Source organism: Paramisgurnus dabryanus, chromosome 12 (assembly GCF_030506205.2).
Source record: "Paramisgurnus dabryanus chromosome 12, PD_genome_1.1, whole genome shotgun sequence".
NCBI classification, from domain to species: Eukaryota; Metazoa; Chordata; class Actinopteri; order Cypriniformes; family Cobitidae; genus Paramisgurnus; species Paramisgurnus dabryanus.
In genome coordinates, this window is record NC_133348.1 from 4,508,781 (window position 1) to 4,530,256 (window position 21,476).

The 21,476-nt window shown below is 36.0% G+C and overlaps 3 protein-coding genes across 4 annotated transcripts; 1 reads left to right on the forward strand and 2 right to left on the reverse strand.

The window, feature by feature from the left end:
* Positions 1-1,202: 1,202 nt before the first annotated feature.
* gja1b (gap junction protein alpha 1b) lies at positions 1,203-6,295 on the reverse strand. Of its 2 annotated transcripts, none has more exons than XM_065256236.2 (2): positions 6,161-6,295; positions 1,203-4,339 (listed from the first exon to the last, which is right to left on the reverse strand). In XM_065256236.2, the coding sequence occupies exon 2, from the start codon at positions 4,321-4,323 to the stop codon at positions 3,181-3,183; it is 1,143 nt and encodes a 380-aa protein (XP_065112308.2). In that variant the 5' UTR covers positions 4,324-4,339; positions 6,161-6,295; the 3' UTR covers positions 1,203-3,180. The 2 variants fall into 2 exon arrangements, with proteins under 2 accessions (XP_065112308.2, XP_065112309.2); XM_065256237.2 differs by having other exon boundaries at positions 1,203-4,335; positions 6,161-6,270.
* Positions 6,296-7,110: 815 nt separating this feature from the next.
* Positions 7,111-12,147, reverse strand: gja13.2 (gap junction protein alpha 13.2). The gene is made up of 3 exons (XM_065256238.2): positions 11,984-12,147; positions 11,149-11,206; positions 7,111-8,667 (listed from the first exon to the last, which is right to left on the reverse strand). The coding sequence occupies exon 3, from the start codon at positions 8,634-8,636 to the stop codon at positions 7,803-7,805; it is 834 nt and encodes a 277-aa protein (XP_065112310.2). The 5' UTR covers positions 8,637-8,667; positions 11,149-11,206; positions 11,984-12,147; the 3' UTR covers positions 7,111-7,802.
* Positions 12,148-17,974: 5,827 nt separating this feature from the next.
* Positions 17,975-19,630, forward strand: gja12.2 (gap junction protein alpha 12.2). Its single transcript, XM_065256239.2, has 2 exons — positions 17,975-18,238; positions 18,428-19,630. Exon 2 carries the CDS (start codon positions 18,449-18,451, stop codon positions 19,172-19,174), a length of 726 nt encoding a protein of 241 aa, XP_065112311.1. The 5' UTR covers positions 17,975-18,238; positions 18,428-18,448; the 3' UTR covers positions 19,175-19,630.
* Positions 19,631-21,476: the final 1,846 nt, after the last annotated feature.

Below are 21,476 nucleotides of genomic sequence, written 5' to 3' on the forward strand. Positions count from 1 at the left end.
CCTGCCAGGTAACAGCGGGAGAAAGATCCATGCAGGGATGATCAAAACTATATTATTTTTCTAAGACATATGTTGTAAACTTGTTGTAAATTATCAACACTATCTCAACAATTCGTAATTATTTGAAGTAGCAGCTCGAATTCTTACAATTGCATTCGTACATTTTAGTGCAATCTGCTTTGGCATTGGGTTTAGGGTCAAGTTAGGGGTGGGGCTTTATGATCCATTTTTTTCATATTTATATGATTTACTTTGTAAGAATCAACACAAAATACAAAAGAGACATTAATTTTGCGACTATCCAGAGAAAAGTTGTTTTTATCAAGTTGGGAAACGTCAAAATAAAAAGTCCATTTGCCATTTTTACTACCTGAATTTACATGGACACCACCCAGGAGTTGCGGTATGGGTGGATGTATAGGCACAGGAAATGTAACTCACAAACTGAGGTTTACAGTAGTCTGTGGGCAGAAAACGGATGCATGCATTTATTAAACTTTTTCCCTGAAACTCTGTTGATATGTTTACCCATCTTTCCTTTATATCCAGTCCGTTTCATTGCATTGACTTTGCATAAAATATTTCCCTATTATAAAAAAGGATACCGGTCTTAAAGTCTTACACTGGCTGATTCCCATCTTTACTTTTATCTTATACTCGTGCATACCTCAGGGATTTATCAGTTCGGTCTCTGTTCTATGCAATAGCGTTGTGTGATAAATCTGGTTTAGAAAGATCTGCATTAATTAGCACTAGATCAAAGTCTCGAGCTTTTTTTACATTCTTCTGCTCTAGCCACATGTGGTCCACAGACTCGGCCCAAGCATATGGTTTTATTTAGCTTTGTGGAAAGGTTAAATAGGAAACTTGGATAAGAGAAAAGGCACTGAATCTTTTTATATGATGAAATTTTGAAAGCATTTTAAAACATACATGTAAAAAGGTATTAGTCTTTTTGGTTCGCGAGTAGGTCTTGGCATAAGTCGATTTTGGCTGTTACACTGCGTTTGTCTCTATTGCTTGTTTAAACGCAGTGGTTGTGTAGGGCTAATTCTCCTGGATAAAACGCTTCATACTCTTTTAGAGACAAATTGCAGTGCATTCGAACATAAACCTCTGGTTGGGTGGTGAAACTAACTGGACTGGTGCATTTTGTAACAAAGTTTGTGTGACATGTGCAACACGGATGGACAAATGCAAGATTACAAAGAAAAAAAATCTTTATTGGTTAAATTGCTTTTCACAGATTTGATTATCGTCCTTTTTGTTGTTACGACTGCATGTTTTTTTCCACTGTACAACAGTGGACTGGATTCCCATGGAATGACATACATCAGTGTTTCAATTTAAAACCAATTCAAACCTCTATATATTGTTTTGCATTATTTACCAGATGTAAAATCTCGCCCACAAGACACTCAAACCAACATGATCTCACAAATTTCCTTGAAATAGCCATGCAATATTTTACTCATTTTTGCGTGTCATTGTCACATATTTTCACTTTTTTACGTGCCCGTGCCACATCTTTCTTTTCGTGTGAGTTTCACCTACTCAAATGTTTTTCCCATTTTTTAAACCATTGTCACTTCGGTTTGGGGTTAGATTTGCTGTTTGCGTCACTTTAAGTATTTGTTTATACTATTTTAAACCATTGTCGTTTGACATTAAGGTTAGAGTTTGGTTTGGGTAAGGATGTCATTTTATGTAAGAAAGTCTTTCTAACCCCAAACCGAAGCGACAATGGTAAGAAAATGTGAAAAAGCAATACGTGAAACTTACACGAATGGGCACGTAAAATAGTGGAAATACGTGACAATGACACGCAAAAAATATTGCGTCACAATTTCACGGATTTTGTGAGATCAGATTGCTCAAACCCATCGATTCTGTGAGTGCACTGTAAAAGTGACCTTATGCCTTGTAGTGTGTTGTAAAATAAATTAGTTTCGTGCATAACAGAGAACTTTTCTTGTCATTTTTGCATCATATAACACCCTAGACGAACTCTCAGTGCAAACACCATTGTAGCTGAAATATCCGTGAGTCTCTGCAGATGAGTACCGATGTGCCATAATGCAACATTTGGAAATGGAACGACGAATGTCCGGAATGAAATATCATCTACTAGCGTTTGGTAGTTATGGAGCTACGCTGGCATTTATCTCTTAATATAACTGACTAAATATTAGTCCAGCTCTTACAAGCAGTCTTCTAAAAACTCACATTTGTAACAAAGTTAGCTTGATTTACAGTACTAAATCTCTATCTCTCAAGCAGCAGTGATTATATTCAGTTAAAAGTCATTCACTTCAAAGGTAAGACATTAATTCGACTCAGTCTAAATCAAACTGAATACGATCCATCTGCCCGTTCAGAAAAAAAAAGAAAAAACAAAGCCATTCTTACCAAGACTGTAAAGCACACAACATTAGCAAAAATCAAAATACAAAAAAAGAAAGAAAGTCCACACATAAACGCTTCATACCACCACCACCACTATAAAAAAAACAAATGTCATCGGATAACAAAACCAACACCACATAAATTCAAAGTTTATCAGGAAAATGACAGTCCACTATGATTATCGAAACTCTTATTTGCTGAATAAAAAACAAACAAATTATTGCCGAAATTTGGATTATTGTCAATAAATATGCAATTGGATGGTATTAGTTATCTAAACATGACCATGATTAGTAGTCAATCTTCATGTAGTGGTGGATGTCCTGTTAATCTTTATGAATAAATAAATATTAATTCTGGAACGTTTTAAACACCCTGTTGGACGACACAGATTTGAAGTGATGATAATACAAGCGGCAGGGGTTAAAATACGACACGTAGGAGTGCGACATGTAAAAATCGAATCATTGTGTGGCATTGTGATAAACCCTTACTAACGAATCACATATTCTGGTGGACTTGGTTCGGCTCACGTGCGCTCTCTTGAGCACCCGGCTGTTGGGTTGTTAGGGCAGGTTAGCTGTGCTAGTTTCGACATCATTGTTAATGAATAGTACCTCCAGCAGTGTGAGTAATTTAATGTCTCTGTATCGACTAGAGTCTAGAGTGAGGAACTTGTGCGGAATTAGCCCCGCCCCCTTCGTACAGGAAGTGGGCTCGTCTCGTTCCACGCGTCAGTCCTCTAGCGCAGTGGCTTGGCGCGAGGTCACGTGGCTACACGTCCAGGTCGTCGGGCCTCGCACGACTGCTCATGCGGCTGCTGGCCCGACTGCACGGCCGGGCGTCTAGCAACGCTAGCGGCTGCAGCTCGAGGCCCGGCGGCAGTTTCTTGTGCTCGTGCGTGTCGTCGGGGTAGTCGAAGCCCTGAGCGTGCGAATTGGAAATGGTGCTACCGTTCTGGCCCAGACGGTTCTGTTCTGTGCTGTAGTTGGCCCAGTTCTGCTCGTTGGCCTGCTTGTTGTAATTGCGACAAGAGTTGGTCCTGTCGGTGGTTGCTAGCTTGTAGCCCGGAGGCGACACGGGTGAGAGCGGCGCGGTTGGCGATGGGCAGCCGTTGTAGTAGGCGTACTTTGTGGTGGACATCTCCTTGGGCGTAGGGCTCAGGGTGCCGGTGGCATACTCGTTTTGCCTGTCCTTCACCTTGTCCTTGATCTGTTTGAAGAGCACGTAGAAGAGCTCGATGACGTTGAGCAAAAGCGAGACCAAAGAGACCACCAGCATAAAGATGATGAACACGGTCTTCTCCGTGGGCCTGGAGAGGAAACAGTCGACGCGATGGGGGCAAGGATCGCGCTCGCAGGTGTAGACGGCAGACAGGGTGAAGCCGTAAATATACCACTGGATCAACAGGAAGGCCACCTCGAAGATAAACTTGAAAAAGATGCTGACGATGTACGTGCGCAGGAGACCGCCCTTCATCTTCACCTTGCCGTGCTCCTCCAGGCCGTACTTGAGCTTCTTGAGCTCGATCTTCTTCAGGTGAAGCTCCACGTCGCCCCCGTCGTTCTGGACCACCTTCAGTTCCTCCTTTTTCCGGTTGAGCTTCTCCTCCTTGCGCATCAAGTAGAAGACGTGCGCCAGGTACAGAAGCGTAGGGGTGGACACGAAGATGATCTGCAGCACCCAGAAACGCACGTGCGAGATAGGAAAGGATTTGTCGTAGCACACGTTCTCGCAACCGGGCTGCTGCGTGTTGCAGTGGAAAGCCGACTGCTCGTCGCCCCAAGCCGACTCCACGGCCGTTCCCAGTACCAGGATCCGGAAGATGAAGAGCACCGAGAGCCAGACCTTCCCGCCAGCGGTGGAGTAGGCCTGTACCTTGTCGAGGAGCCTTCCCAATGCACTCCAGTCACCCATCTTGAGGGAGATCTAGCTGAAAACAGAAAGCTCAGCTGAATTATTGCGTAATTTCAGCACGTACAGCACATTTCAGCACCTGCTGAGGATGTTATTGTAAAAACAGAACATAAGATTCACCAGCTATCAAGTTTACAAGATCTCAGATAGCTTTCATAACAAACATGTGGCTCACACATGTAGGGTGGTGAAAATAAATGCCATTACTGTCTATTGTTTTGAGATATTACTGTACATTTCTCCAGTAAATGCAATATTTCGAACAGGAAAAGACCTCTTTAACGTCACCATGGAGGCCTTAACTTGGAAATGGATGACTTGGGAATTTAAACAGTGGATGTTTATGTAGCAACGTGTCCATGAATCTACTCACAGTGATGTAATAAAATGCAAAACAAACACATTCACTTGAAATGTGTATTGAATTGGGAATTAAACCTTTCATTTATTTTCAAATGTAGCGTGAAGGTAAAGTATCATGAGCTGTTTAAGCACTTGCCTGTTTCATGTGCTTGCAGGCATCTTTAAAGGTGACTTTAAAAAGGAAATCTTGCTACAAACTAAATATTTTTTTTTACTAAATCCCAATTTGCCTACTTTTTTTTGTTATAGAGAATTGAGTGCATTACAAGAGATGATACACACTAAATCTAAATTTGTCTACTATTTAATACTGATAGTATACGAATTTGGATGCAGAGTCAGTACAATATATATATTGGTAGTCTAGGGAAAATGAAGGAAATTTTAAAGAGTAAATAAACAGAAGTATTATATTGGTCTTGAAATGCTTTACATAGTATGAATATGGAAATGCATTTTGATATATACCTGTATATGAATTGTGAATACTGCAACAGAACTATACAGTGAAGCTGAATCTAAATCTAATCTATTCCTTACATGTCCAACAATTTAAATTGCATGTTTTTCCTGATTTACTGTATTCTTATATAAGATTAAAAATAAAATATAAAATCATCCTATATATAGTAAAAAACTTCCTGTCAAAGTGCAATCTTGACATCTTTAATATTGACCGAGTAATGTAATGTTAAAGATTAAAATCAATGTGAAATCAAACTTTGATTTTTTAAATCTCAGCCTGAATTTCACAGACAGCATTACGTATAAAAACAAAACAAAATAGTTGCATTCACGCAACAAAAAATAAAAAGTTTACCAGAAGCATGAAGTACATTGTGAGTTAATGTTATTGTATTATAAGCTAGAACAGCGCCTTCTATTGACAGCGGAGATAAATGCATATCGTTTTACCTCAGTAAGTTTAAGTAAGCAAAGACAAAAAAGTCTAAAATATATTTTTTACTCACTTTTATTTTAAGAAAAGAAATGGTAAACGTAGTTCAATTTTTATTCATGTTTGGATTTCAATTTTAATCGTTTCCTTAACACTTATTTCCGGACACAAATTAGAATTTTTCATTTATTTATTTATTTTTATTTTTTTGTTTTGTTTTGATCATTAAAATGCCTCTCAAATCATATCTTCTTGACCTTTATATTTCACATGAAATAAAACACTGAGTGAAATTATCATTAATGTACATATGTACAGTAACACTATAACCACTGTATAATTTAACATAGGCTACATATCATACCATTCATTTTTAAATTCGCAGTAATGCGGCTTAAGTTAAAATAGCATTTGAGCAAAGTCATTTCAAAGTTTTAAAACTCGTTATAAAGTTTTATCGTACTTTACATAACTGTCTATAAACTTCCACAGGACTCAATACTGGATATAAGTGCCGCTACAAAAGAAAATAAAATCAGAAGTTTTAAAAGTTTCTTGACTCTGTGTAAAGCTCACCTGGAGACAGCAAAAGAAGGATCGCTCACACCGTCGCTTCTGAAGACCAGTCCCCAAATCCAAAGCAAAGAGAGACTATGAAGAAACTGAAGCACACTTGTCAAACTTTCTCTGCTTATAAGAGGGAAGAAAGTGAAGAGCCGACGCACAAAGTTTGGCGAAGTCACGTGACCATATGCGTCACAAGAAGTTTTTGGGTCCTCCTCATCCCAGTCTCGTCTAAGGGCTTCTTCTAGCAGCACATTTTCCTTTTTAAAAACTTTCTGAAATTGTTTTTGAAATGTCTGTAAGACTTATAAGGCTATAAAAATAAAATAGCTGTCATTAACTCATTAGCAAGTATTATATAGCAGGAATGCATAAAAGTATGGGTAACAATATACAATAAGGTTGTACTTGTTAACATTAGTAAATGTCTTAGCTAGCATGAACTAACAGTGATCAGTATATTTTTCAGCATTTAATATACTTTGTTAATGTTAGTTAATGCCAATACACTTATTCATGTTCGTTTATAATGCATTAACTAATTTTATCAGTTGCAACTTTTCAATGTAATAATGTATTAGTAAATGCTGAAAATAACATGAATTAAGATTAATAAATTCTGTAGAAGTAGGTTACAGTTCATTGTAAGTTCATGTTAGCTCGTGTATTTACTAATGTTAACAAATACAACCTTATTGTAAAAATGATTAACTATTTTTATTCATTATCTGATGATCTGCTAAGCTTTAAATCATAGCGTTTGTTAATAAAAGTTAATATCACCTGAGTTTAAAACGTTCCTTTAATCTTTGCAAGACATTTTAATTTTTAATTATCTGATGAATGTGGATGGATAAACTTGTTTGTGACTTCACAGTTCAAATTAAACTTTGATTGAATTTTATTTTATTTTACAAAATATTATTATTCATTACAATTTTTACGAATAATTTCAGAATGCATAGTTTAATAATTTTTTTTATTTAATATCATTTTTTATTGTCGTTAATTGAGACTGAGACAAAAATCACTGGCATTGTAGTGACAGGAAAAGAGAGTTAGTGTGCAAATCAAGAAGATTACAGCGCCATCTAGTGTACAAATACAAAAGTTACAGTTGACTGATATATACCAAGTGTTAACTTGATTGTGTAGTAATATTGTCTATGAGTTGTATAAAAGTTGCAAGGTCTTCTTCTGTACTTAAAAATAAAGGTTCCTAAATGGTTCCCTGTGAGGCTGTATGGTTCCATAAAGAACCTTTAACATCCTTTACAAGGGTTCTTTGTAATACACACACAGAAATAAAGGTACAAGAAGGTACAAAAGTTGTTATTGGGGTGGTACATTTTCAAAAAGTACACTTTGTACCCAAAGGGTGCATAATGGTACCTCAACGGTACATATTTTTACCAAAATGGTAAATATTAGAGACTTTACCATAATAAAGGTACCGTCCTAGTATCATTTTTTTTCTGAGATAGTGTAAGCCTAGGTTTTACAGATAAAAAAAGGTAGAAATGGTTTTAAGAAAAAGGTTCTTTGGAGAACCAAAAATGGTTCTTCTATATGGCATCACTGTGAAGAACCCTTTATAAGCACCTTTATTTTTAAGAGTATGTTTATCTTTCTATTTATATTATTTATCAGATATTTAAAGCTCAGGTTTGGCTCCATCCAGGCTCATTTTCCTTGGACTCAATCTGTTCTGAAGAGCCATGTTGAGCTCATTGTGCTTCATATCATTAACAGGCTGGAGTTCACCCGGAAATGATGATGGATATTGAGAATCGTGAACGTAGACCGTCCTGTATTTGTAGCTTCTTCGAGTTAACCTCTTACAACACAAATAAAACACCTCTAGCACATTTAAAGCCAGAGATATACAAGCCACTACCAGCATGAAAAGAATGAAAATAGTTTTCTCGGTGGGCCTAGACATGAAGCACTCGGTCGCCATCGAACAGGGAGACTCTCTGCAGTGGAACTTAGGTTCCATGACAAATCCGAACAGATAATACTGTCCGACGATGAAGGCGACCTCTAATATGATTTTAAAAAACAGTTGAGTCAAGTAAGTGCCCAGCATGGTTCCCTTGATCACAACTTTGCCGGTTTCATCTGAATATTTTGGCGGCTTTGCCATGGGGTTTAGTTTGAGCTCTTCTCTACGTTTATTCTCCTGGTGAATGACGTGCACCACGTGGCCCAGATACAGCAGCGTTGGAGTCGAGACGAATATGATTTGCATGACCCAGAAGCGAATATGTGAGATGGGGAACTTCCAGTCGTAGCACACGTTCTCACATCCAGGTGTCAAGGTGTTGCATACTAAGTTTGATCGCTCGTCCCCCCACACGTTTTCTGCTCCGGCTCCTAAAACCAGGATTCTGAAGATGAAGAGGACGCTCATCCATATCTTCCCGATGACAGTGGAGTGGGACTGGACCTTGTCTAGTAAAGCGGAGAGAAATCCCCAGTCTCCCATGATGATATGATCTCAGATGCTCAAAGCTTCCCTGGAGGATAAATACGCATGTTAAATCATAACATTTATCAAGTTAAGAGAAGCTGTGCAATTCATTTTGTACTCGAGACCGGTCTTGGTCTTAAGGCCGGTCTCAAGCACAACTGTTTCCATTTCAGACATCCTAACCTTAACCCCAAACCTTATCCAATCCCCAAGCAACAATAGTTAAAAACTCTTTGACAGGAAACTTCAACAATCCAAAAACTAAAAGCTAAACATGTTACATATCTTTGGAAAACTGAGATTCTTGTGATTCGAATGATGTAAACCTTTTTAAGAAACAATCAACACAGCAGGTACAATTAGTGTCCCTATTATGTGGTTTTTTTTCACAGGAATGCTAAGGGGTTAAAAAATTGAAAAAAGGACATAAAATGACACGAAAAAAAGTCGTGTTGTGGGACATGAAAAAAGAAAAAAAATTATGAACATGAATAAATCAATCTATGTGACTAGTGTGAAGTGCTGTGAGATATAGGGTTGCAATCCCTCAAAGTCTGGTCTTGGTTTATGTGGTCTTGACTTCATCTTTACAGTACATGCCATAATATTACAGATTATGTAAACTGTGTTGCACAGTCCTGATAATAACATTATTACCAGTGTTGGGGGTTAAGCAACGCGCATTACGTAATAATTAGTGCTGGGAAAAGATTAACAGCGATGAATCGCATACAAAATAAAAGTGCTTTTTTTAAAGTAATATATGTGTGTATACATATTTTCATTTCTGATTTTTTTCATTTATATATAATTTTTATTTATTTATATAGAATATAGAATATATAAAAATATAAATAAATATATTTACACATGTAAATGTTTCTTAAATACATACATGTATGTGTGTGTATATATATACACTCTCAGAAATAAAGGTACAAAACTGTACCTTTTCTGTCACTGGGGCTGTACCCTTTCAAAAAGTACAGCTTTGCACCTAAGGATTTCATTTTAGTACCTCAGAGCTACATACTGGGACCAAAGAGAGCTCATTAGTACCTCAAAAATACATATTGGTACTAAATGTTTACATAATGGTCCATACAATTACCGTTTTAAAGGGTGCTGCCCCACTGACAGCTAGGGTAGATATTTTGACTTTTTTCTCACAATATAGGTCCTTAAGGTACGGTAATCTACTACCAAAAATTTTATTCTGTTTTGTATTCCTGTAAAGGTATCAAACGGAAACTTAGGGTCCAGCCCCAGTGACAGAAAAGGTACAGTTTTGTACCTTTATTTCTGACAGTGTATATATACATAATAATTACACCGAGGCAGCACACACTCATATATTATGCCAAAAATCACTTTTATTTTGTATGAGATTAATCGCGATTAATCTTTGCTCAGCACTAGTATTAATATTACTATTCTGAAGTAATGAGTAAAGTAACGCATTACTTTATAAATGTACACATTAATATTTGAGTTACTTTTTAAAAAAGTAATCCGAGTTACTTTTCAGTTTAATTAATTCAATTTAAAAATAAAATAATGTACTGAATTAAACTGAACATATTAACGTAGAATTATGCACTCTGTGGGCCTTTTTTGAAATTTGAGATTTTTGTCTAAAAACTAGACTTATTTTCTTGGGTCGTTTTGCTCATCAAGAAAAAGCATCTTAATTTAAGAATTTTTAGATATTTTTACTGAAAACAAGACAAAAATACTAAAACATACTTTCTGTCCAGCTGGGGTTTCAGTATGGAGATAAAGGTTCGGACTGTGATTTTTCGGTAGTTTTACACTGCACTATGTGACTGTTACTTAGTATATTTTATTGTTAAAGGGATAGTTCACCCAAAAATAAAAATCCTGTCATCATTTTATCATCCTCATGTTATTCTAAATCTGTATGAATTTTTTTTTTTTTTGATGAACACAAAAGAGGATATTTTGATAAATGATTTTAACCATTGACTGCCATAGTAGGAAAACAAATACGATGGAATTCAATGGGTACCATCAAATGTGTGCTGACCATCCTCTTTTGTGTTCATCGGAAAAGAATAAAAAATGTATACAGATTTAGAACAACATGAGGATGAGAAAATTATGACAGAATTTTTATTTTTGGGTGAGCTATCCCTTTAATCCATCTGATGGAGCAATATTGGACCCGGAAGTTGACATCAGACTTTACAAGCGAATTAAGAGATATGGGCTTGATAAATCGACCCAAATTTACCATAACTGATGTTAAAGAAGCATTTGAGCTACGTCACCCATAAAACACACAATACAATACAAGCAGCAATATTGGTAAAGAATTAATTTGGCCCTGATAAAATCTCATATGACAGCAGTTATGCAACTAAAATGCTTCAATCAACTCTTTTTTTAAAGACAGGCACATACTGGAAATGTCTTTAAAGAAGTTTGATGGGCTCACTTCCCAAAAACCATTTCCAATACACAGCACTTTTAAAAGTTTGTTAAATGTATCTACACTAATACTCACCAATTACTACAATGCAGAGAGAATTTTAAATGTCTTGTGAGTTCTGTATGTTGCCAACCTATAGAAAATAAAACAACAACCATGATTAACTATATAAAGCAAAACCAGGAAGAAATGTTTTGTTATCGTTTGATTTGAGTGATGTGTCCCTTTAAAGCGGTTTTGTAGTTGAGTCCAAGTCAAGACCTTGACTAGCAGTCCGAGTTCACATTTAGCTTTATCTGGATTCGGTCTTGACAAGAACTCGACATTCCATCTCCGGACTTGGTCTTGACTTAGACTCGAGCTAGACTCATCTACAATACTGCTTTAAATGAATTTTTTTTCTTGAAAATCATTATTTGCCGTGTAGTAGTAAAGATAATAAAATATCTTAAATATTCTCGTTTTAATGATTTAAAATGTTTATATGTATTTCAGTATTAACACATACTGTACTGTACTTAAAAGTCGTTTTAACAAAAAGTGTTTGAATATTGTCAACTTTTTTGGTGAAGATATATTTCTTAAACACACATTGATCATTTGGGGCATGTTGTCACACTGCATGGTGTAAGTTTTCCCCTATTATAAATATAAACAATTACACAGTTCAAGAGGAACTATGCAAATAATTCAAACTTTTAATATTGGCAACAAATATTTAAATCAATAATTGGTATACGTTTAAAACTTATGACTATTTACCCCAGTTAAAATATGACCAATTGCCCTGTATGACATGAAAAAAAAAATACTTAAGGGTGACAACTATCCCCTGCTTTCCCCATATTATATTTATATTGTATATAATTTTTTAAAGTCCTTTTACAAACAAATCCCGAAGTATTCTTACCTGCAGGTGGTTTGAAATAGTAATTTCTTCAAGCAAAACTATGCATAAATAAACGATTTCCGTATTTCACTTGTATAATTCTAAGAGGCTTCGGTAAGAACCTGTATCTTTAAAACATCTGTAAATGTGGTTAAAAACACACAGACAGGACTTTATGGTTTCAATCGGTCATCTCGTATGATTGAAATGTGATTGATTATATCTGAAGGGACATCGAACGCCCCACCCAGCTCCATAACAACGTAACACCAGTTCAAACCAGGATTTTTTACTTCTTCATTTTTTCTTCCTGTGACATTGAGTCATGTCGAGTCCAGTCCCTTGACTTTCACACATAACCGAAATTTGTCTGAATCATCAGTTTTGATTGTTTTATAGAAATTTCTTTATATGGTTTGGTGGTAAAATGTAGGTTTGGAAATCATAAGGTTGGTGATTTGAATCCAGAAGTGACAGATGTGTTCCTGCACTGCAAAAAAATAATTTTCAAGTATAATAGTATTTTCTTAGTATTTTTGTCTTGTTTTCAGTAGAAATATCTAAAAATTCTTAAATTAAGATTTTAATTAAGCAAAATAATCCCAAAAAACAAGCCCAAAAATATCTGCCAATTGAATAAGAACAAACTTTCTTGATTTAGGTGTTTATGAAAAAAGTAAACTTATTTTTAAGAAAATGTTTCTTATTCCATTGGCAGATTTAAGCACTAATTTACTTAAAGTTTATATTTTTTGTCTATAAACTAGACTTATTTTCCTAGGTCATTTTGCTTATCAAGAAAATGCAACTTATTTTAAGAATTTTTTGATATTTTTACTGAAAACAAGACAAAAACACTAAGAAAGTCATTTTTTGCAGTGTAGCAGCGCAAAAGTCATTGGTTTGGTACACTGCACGTTTGCCAAATGCATAACCAAATGCAGTTTTATAAACTAAATGAAGCTAAATACTTTGATTGAACATGACTTGATGAAATCTGAGGGCCCACTTCTTGGTTTCAATTCAAGTAAATGGTTGTGTAACACTTGCTGGTTGAGGTACCGGAGTATTAAAGGAGGATTTCTTTATTCTTTATTTCTCATAGATTTAAATTCTTGTGGGGGGACAATTTAATTGTGTGGGGGGACAATGATCCTAACAATGAACCTTTAACTTGTTCTGACTTTCTGAGTCATTTATTATACACTCACCTAAAGGATTATTAGGAACACCATACTAATACTGTGTTTGACCCCCTTTCGCCTTCAGAATTGCCTTAATTCTACGTGGCATTGATTCAACAAGGTGCTGAAAGCATTCTTTAGAAATGTTGGCCCATATTGATAGGATTGATGGGATTTGAGAGATGCACATCCAGGGCACGAAGCTCCCGTTCCACCACATCCTAAAGATGCTCTATTGGGTTGAGATCTGGTGACTGTGGGGGCCATTTTAGTACAGTGAACTCATTGTCATGTTCAAGAAACCAATTTGAAATGATTCGAGCTTTGTGACATGGTGCATTATCCTGCTGGAAGTAGCCATCAGAGGATGGTACATGGTGGTCATAAAGGGATGGACATGGTCAGAAACAATGCTCAGGTAGGCCGTGGCATTTAAACGATGCCCAATTGGCACTAAGGGGCCTAAAGTGTGCCAAAAAAACATCCCCACACCATTACACCATTGCATTATTAAGAAATTAAACAGGTGTTCCTAATAATCCTTTAGGTGAGTGTACGTCTGCTTATGAGACAAGTCTTACAATCGTTGTTTAAAGTTAAGACATGTTCACATTCTGACAAATTCTTCGGAAAACTGCATTATGGGTTTTGAACCAATAACCATAGATATGTATACAAATACATAATTCGACCGCTCCACATACGTAGACGTGCCGGCCATTTTTAAACGATCCCGTTGCATGTCACCCACAGTTTTCCATTGTGCTGCTTCTGGTTCGTAAACCTTGCAGAGATTTATATCCCGTTGTTTTTGTGTATTAACTTAATACTATGGGTAGGGCCGGGACTTTAACGCGTTAATTAAGATTAATTAATTACACAAAAAATAACGCGTTAAACATTTTAACGCATTTTAATCGCACTTATTAATAGAGTCATTCGTAAATGCTGCAGACCCTGTTTTAGTTCGAGAACTCCGGGGTTGTGATGCAGTCTAAATAAAAGTAGACGGAACCTAAACGAACAGCTGATTTTAACGTGACAACGCATCAATTTCAAAGTAAAAATGATTTATTCTGGTAAATGGAGGTTTGCAACGCAGGTTTTGCCCAATAAACATCTACCAACAAACTACAGATTATTTTAACATGTATCGTAATGTCTGTTATATGTTAATGTTTGAGTATTGTTGGGTTTAAATATTGTTGTAATGTTGTTTTGTTTCAATTTAATTAGTTTATTACGAGTTTAATTTAAGTTTTGTTTGCTACTTTAAAACGAATTTCGTTTCAAATAATTTGTCTCGTAATTATAAACAATGTTTTGTTGTTAGGTTTTGTGAATATAAATTAAAAAGAACATTAAAAGCAACACCTTGCATCTCATTGATGCATATGCTACCGAATGCCAAAACATGCAGTGAGTAGCCAATATCACTTACTTTTCAAAAAATCAGCCTGGCAGTGCCCAGAAGTTAAATTTACACGCGCATTTAGAGCATACTGTAGCAGCACGTTTGATTTGCGGTGTGCTTAAGACTTTTAAAAATCAACTTCATATTAATTTTAATAGGCTACTTTGACGGAGGACACGCACAGAGAACAGCGACGGCAGGTAAAGGAAAAAAGTTAAACGAATAGAGTCAGTTTGTAAGAGCATTTTTAAATTGACTATAAGATCATCAATATGAACTCTGAACAATGAACTATTATAAACATAACAGCAAGAAAAGTCGAAGAGGAACTCGCAACATTAAAGCAATAAGCATTTATGTAGGCTAAAGCTATATATCACCTCTTATTTTTTTAATTTAGCTAAGTTTCAATGGTAACACTAAAGGCGCGTACATTATGCAGCGCTTTTCACATCCGAATCTCACTTAAGAAACCTATAAACGATGTGCAACTTAAAAAATATATTATGCACATTTTTATATATTTTAATTTTAATATAGGCTATATAGTATATTATGTTTTGTTGTTTTTATACGCGAGGTGGGGCATCCGCGCACATAGGTACCAGAACACAGACAGTCAAAACCTGAGAAGTCCCGAACCCTGCAATATTAAACAAACTACTTTAAGAAATGCGGGCCAGGAAGCGGGTCGGGTATAATATATATATTTTTTTTCTTTTCGGTCCGAGTTGCGGGCGGGTTGTTTATACATTGACCCGCGCATCACTGGTAAGCGTCGATAAGAGCATGGTTGTGTGTAAGATATGCAACAAGGAATTCACATATCACCGCAGCATATCGAGCCTCAGGTATCATCTCAATGCAAAACATACAGCAGCTAGCGTGGACTCCGGGTACAACGACTTGGTTGAACAAAAATAAACAATATTTTGTTAAGCTTATGTATTCAGTCATTATTCATAAAAATCCATGTAAAAATACTTCTTAATGTTCTCAGGTCAAATATTTATATGAGATTAAAATGCGATTAATTTAGATTAATTAATTACAAAGCCTCTAATTAATTAGATTAATTTTTTTAATCGAGTCCCGGCCCTAATTATGGGTAATTTTTAACGTCGTGTTGGCCAACACTTTCGTCGTGGTGTATCTAGTTAGTTTAACAATTATAATGATTGGGTCTACAACATTTGATCAAACAAGGAGAAACAGTCAGCTTGCTTTTAAGTGTTTACTGACCATCGTAGCAGGGTTGCCAGATTTGCCAGAATCTAGCCCAATGACCATAGCTGAAATACAAACATTTTATTTTCATAAATTAAATAATCTTACTGTAGACATCTGATAAACAAATCCTTCAACATTCAACCCATAGGAAAAGTAATCTGTGTCACCAGTTTTAAAGTGATCACCGCAGACTTGGCAACACCGCCTTGGACCGTTCCAATATGGCGGATGACTTACATGTAGTGTCGTGTCTATGTATACTTATCTTTGCCTATAACTACTAGGCCAGTGGCTCCGACAACTTTCAATGCTGTTCATTGAACAATACATTTACATGTATAAATTTGGTGGACACTTTTCTTCAAAGTGCATTCAAACAATTATTTTGTATCAGTCTGTTTGTTCCTTGAGATCAAACCTTGTGATGCTCACAATACTGAGCTACATGAACATTATGGAAATACTATTTGGGTACTTAGCTTAGGTCATGACCAAATAAGAGCTAATTGTTTTGTGCAGAAGTTACATTGTGAGATAATCATTTTTTCCTAACGTTCAAATTCAGGAAGAGGATGAGGTGGGCCAGTTTCTAAGAAACCGTAGATCTGATCTCAAAAATACAAAGCAGAAACAAGCTTTGTTTTCCTATGACAGTTTTGTTTATTATGTAATGCAGACATTAGAAGACATTTATACAGTTTTATGTGTGACTTACGGTAAGTGTCCAAAAGTGCCAAAATACTTTTTTAGGCCACTGTATAGTAAAAGTTAATAATGGTGGGAAACTTGTGGTGTCCACAAAGCAAAGTGAAGAGTAATGAGGTCATTGTAACCATTTTCATTTTGGTGTTTCTGGACCTTTGCTGTTAGAAACAGACAAATGTTTAAAATCCCTAATTTGCTCAGGGACCAGGGCAGGGTCATCAAACTTTGTGAAAATCAAGGACACCCAAATATGATGAACCTTTTACCTAAAATATATCCATTTATGTATAATAAATATAATAGGCTACACTTAGAGTCGCTGCATATAAACCTGAAGAAGAAAAATTGTATTTAAATGTATTTGTACTTCAGCAATCTCAACAATAAATCTTCATTTGTTTCATAGCTTCATTTCAAATCTTCAAGTTTCATAGCTACAAGTGATTTTGCCTTACAAACCCCAGTAAGTGAGATAAAGGGAACTGTAATAAGGAACTAAACACATTAGAAAGATGCAAGCAAATATAAAATATTATTTTCTTTGTCTTTTATCTCTGAAAATTTCTGCAGACCCCCTAGAACAATGTTTTTCAACTATGGCGCCAGGGCCCACTAGGGGGCTTCAATAAACATCCAAGGGGGTCTCGATATGACCTAAAAATTATTCAGAATATATATATATATATATATATATATATATATATATATATTTCACCTTAGAAAAGATGGTTTAAAGTGCTTATAGGGAGAAAATATTAGGATGAACACCTTCAACCTTTCTCAGGCCAATTTAGGGACCCTTTAATGGATAGAGAGTTAAGATTGAAATTTACATACTTGGTTATAATTGTCACACTACAAAAATATTGCAGTAATAATTTTGGTATATACAGTCGCATACTAAATTTGTAAATTTACTGAAAACATTTTAACATGCAGGCCTTCATTTAAATCAAGTTTTAATTTTCATTATTAGTCAATAATGTATTTTTTTAAATAAATATTTGAAGGACCTCCAGTAATACCACCACAGGGCTCCGGACCCCCACTGAAGACCTGCTTTCAAAGACAACTGTTGAATACATTCATTCAGCAGATGCCTTTATCCAAAGAAATCTGTTGGTTTTGTATCCCGGTCAGACACTAAAATGAATAAAAATAGAAATGTTATATCTGGTTCTATTTTAAAACACTATAGTTATATAAACTTGCACAGAGCAAAACCATCATAGCATATTGTAATGATCAGGGGCCTTTGGTCTAAGCTTTTGCTAATGATGGATTGCATAAGATATTTTCACAAACAAAATCGTGTTTACAAAACCGTTATGAAATGCAAACTGCTAGACCTTTCATATTAACATTCGTGTTTGTGTTTTCATGATTTCGCAGTCTCTGGATACGACTATTTCATCACATTCCTCATGATCATGTGGGTGGCGGCATGATTTTTCACATATTGCAACATCTTGCGGCAAAGCAAAGCAATGTAAAGGTTCGCCGTGATGACTGTGTGTCAGTGATTCTGTCTACGTGTATGCATGCTTGTTTGTTGACCAGAGGTCAAGGATGATTATTTTTTGTGGGTGGACACTTATTGAAAACTACACTTAAAGTTTAAGATGAAACATTAAACGTCATTGAAGAATCAATCCTGGCAAGGTGTGAACTCTGATGTCTCTGCATCTGCATACAGTGTGAAAAAGTTATAGGTTTTTTAGGACATAACATCATAAACATAAGGTAGGTTAATCTAATTTGGTTTTTAATAATAATTTGTTGATTTTTTTTATTTTTATTCAACTGCATGCCAAAACAAAAATTTATTTTAAAGAAATGGCACATTCAAAGCAAAAAGACATCTTTTAGATTCAATGTTAAAAACAGACGTTCATGTTAATAAATCTCTCATGTTGTCGTTTCTCTCACAAGTCTTCTCGTCTTCAAGTCAGCATGGGAGATTGGGGATTCCTCTCAAAACTATTAGATAAAGTGCAGTCTCACTCAACACATATCGGGAAAGTGTGGCTGACGGTTCTGCTGATCTTCAGAATAATGGTTCTCGGTGCCGGACTGGATAAAGTCTGGGGAGATGAGCAGTCCAGTATGATCTGCAACATCAAGACGCCCGGTTGCTTAAACTCATGCTTCGATCATGCCTTCCCGATTTCCCATATGCGATTCTGGGTTCTCCAAATCATCTTTGTGGCCACGCCAACTCTGGTTTACCTCGGCTACGTTTTGCACATCATCCACAAAGAAAACAAACTCCGGGAGTATTTGCAAAACATGCCGGATGAGAAAGACAAAGCCAAACTGCCAAAATACACGTCCGATAACGGGAAGGTTTACTACAAAGGAACCCTGCTTTGTTGTTATATGCTTTGCCTTTTTGTGACCATTTTGTTTGAAGCAGGTTTCATTGTGGGCCAGTATTATTTGATCGGACTTCATATGCCCAAACAGTTTGAATGTTACAGAAAACCTTGCCCTGAAACTGGCCTGCATTGTTTTACATCCCGACCAACAGAAAAGACCATCTTTATTATCTTCATGCTCGTTGTGTCGTGTGTATCTTTAGCTTTAAATGTAGGAGAGATATTTTATCTGGTGGGTTACAGTGGCAAGTACAGAAGAAAGTCAACTCAAAATAATACATCCAATGAGACGTATTGTTGAAAGAGATTCACAGTTTGTCTTTTATTGTAGGAAATTTTATCATACATCATTAGATGCTTTGTTGTGCACTTTTTGTTTATTGTAATGAATCACTTTTGTAATGATTTGAAGAATTCAAAGATATGACAAATAAACATAACCTCAGTTATATCTCATGAACTACTGTAGCAAATGTTATTTTCTAAATCGCTCGTTTTATGTAAAGCACCTAAATGTAGATTTTTGGTTTATGTGTAAATATTTATATATCCTCATGCATGCCTGTCATTCCATTATGGGATTCTAGAAAATTACTGGAAGTGTAAATGAACCAAATCAAACTATCCCGGGAAAGATCCCGGGACACAATCTCTGTGTAAAATGCTAGAAAGATATACATTTTTAAAAATGCTGGGTTTTTTCAACCCATGCTTGGTATGAACACAGCAACTGTAGTGGTTTAAAGGTGCAGTGTGTAACTTTTAGATGGATCTCTTGACAGAAATGCAATAAAATATACATAACTTTATTATTAGTAGTGTATAAAGACCTTACATAATGAACTGTATTGTTTTAATTACCTTGGAATGAGCCGTTTTTATTAGGGCTGGGCAAAAATTCGATTCGATTCGATTTTTCGATTAATAGTTTTTTAAAACATTGATTCTCAAAGAGCTGAATCGATTTTTTTTTCATATTTATTTAACATTGAACGGAGGAATGGAAGCATTTCAGAATTCGCAAAGAAGACGTGTTGTGGCTTTTAATTTCTTTTTATTAATTACCCACTTGTAAACTGCTGTTCAGTGTTCTTTTTTATTAATATAGTATGTGTATTAAATCTATATTCATTGAGTTGAATCAAGAATCGAGTATAAAAACCTACCTGAGAAGCGGAATCGAAAATTTAATCGAGAATCGGAATCGAATCGATTTGATTTGATAGCTTGTGAATCGAAATTGAATCGATCTGGAACATCTGAATCGATACCCAGCCCTAGTTTTGATCCACATACGCCGTGGGTCCTCTTACATGGAAGTTGCCGCCATGTTTCTACAGTAGCCCTAAACGGACAAACTGCTCTATAGATTGCGTTTCATCCCAACATTAGTCCCTTTCACACATACAGTCTTTACTGGTAATTTACTGGTAAATGTCATGTGTGAACAGAACCTTTCCAGTAAATCAGTGCTCCCAATAATTTACCAGTAAGACAGGTTGTAAGATTACCAGTAATTTACCGGTAAGCACTATGTGTGAACGAAAAATATAGGATTACCGGCATTTAGAACAGACGACGTCAGACCGTGCTGACAGATCGGGCCAATCAGAACGTTTTTAAACAGATGACGTGTTTACCACCGCACTGTTTACGTTCGTTTCCACACCCATGCTGCTTAAAAGTCGAGCACAACTGAAGTTAACATCCACATTTCTACAAAGTTGTTTAAAACAGCTTACCATATATTTGCCAAATTGCCGACGTCCTTAGCACATTCTCTGTGAAGCCTAATGTGCAAACACAGGTTCCATTTGACGCCGCCTAACGCAATGTTGTTTGGTCACGAGCAACTTCGCGACCGTTTGCCACAGATGTGAAAACAACAAAATATGGACCGACGATATTAAGTCATAACCCGCCATTGTGTACAAATACGACACGGAGCTAGCCGCGCGACACATCTTCCGCTTTCTCTCCGAGTTTACCGGTATTTTGATACTAATGTGTGAATGATGTCTTACTGGTAAAAAGACGGAACGTCACTGCATGTGTGAACATCAGATTTTTGTATTTACTGGTAAATTCATTCTGGTAAGTTCATGGTAATTTACTAGAATTACTGTGTGAAAGAGGCTAGTGTCTCAGACAACGCAACACAGTCTCACTGCAAGTCGTGTTATAGTAACGAAAATTTTTATTCATTTATTCGTGTTTGCTGACACAAATTTCCACTGTTTTTCGTGACTGGAGACGAATGTCTTTTTCGTCCTTCCCAGCACGAATTTCTATCAATGGCTTTTCGTGTCTGTGACACGACTTTTTTTATCGTGTCATTTTATATTTTTTTCATCGTGGTTTCCAATTTTTAAATCATTTTCGCTTGGGGTTAGGGTTAGATTCGGGGTTTGCGTTAGGATGTAATTTTATGCATTAAAACTATTTAAAACTTTTAAAACTATTCTCGCCTCGAGTTGGGTTAGAGTTGGGGTTTGGGTTAGGAAGTCGCAATCCCCAAGCGACAATGGTAAAAAAATAGGAAACAATGATGACAAAACAAAATATAAAATGACATGATAAAGAAAGTCGTGGAACAGACACGA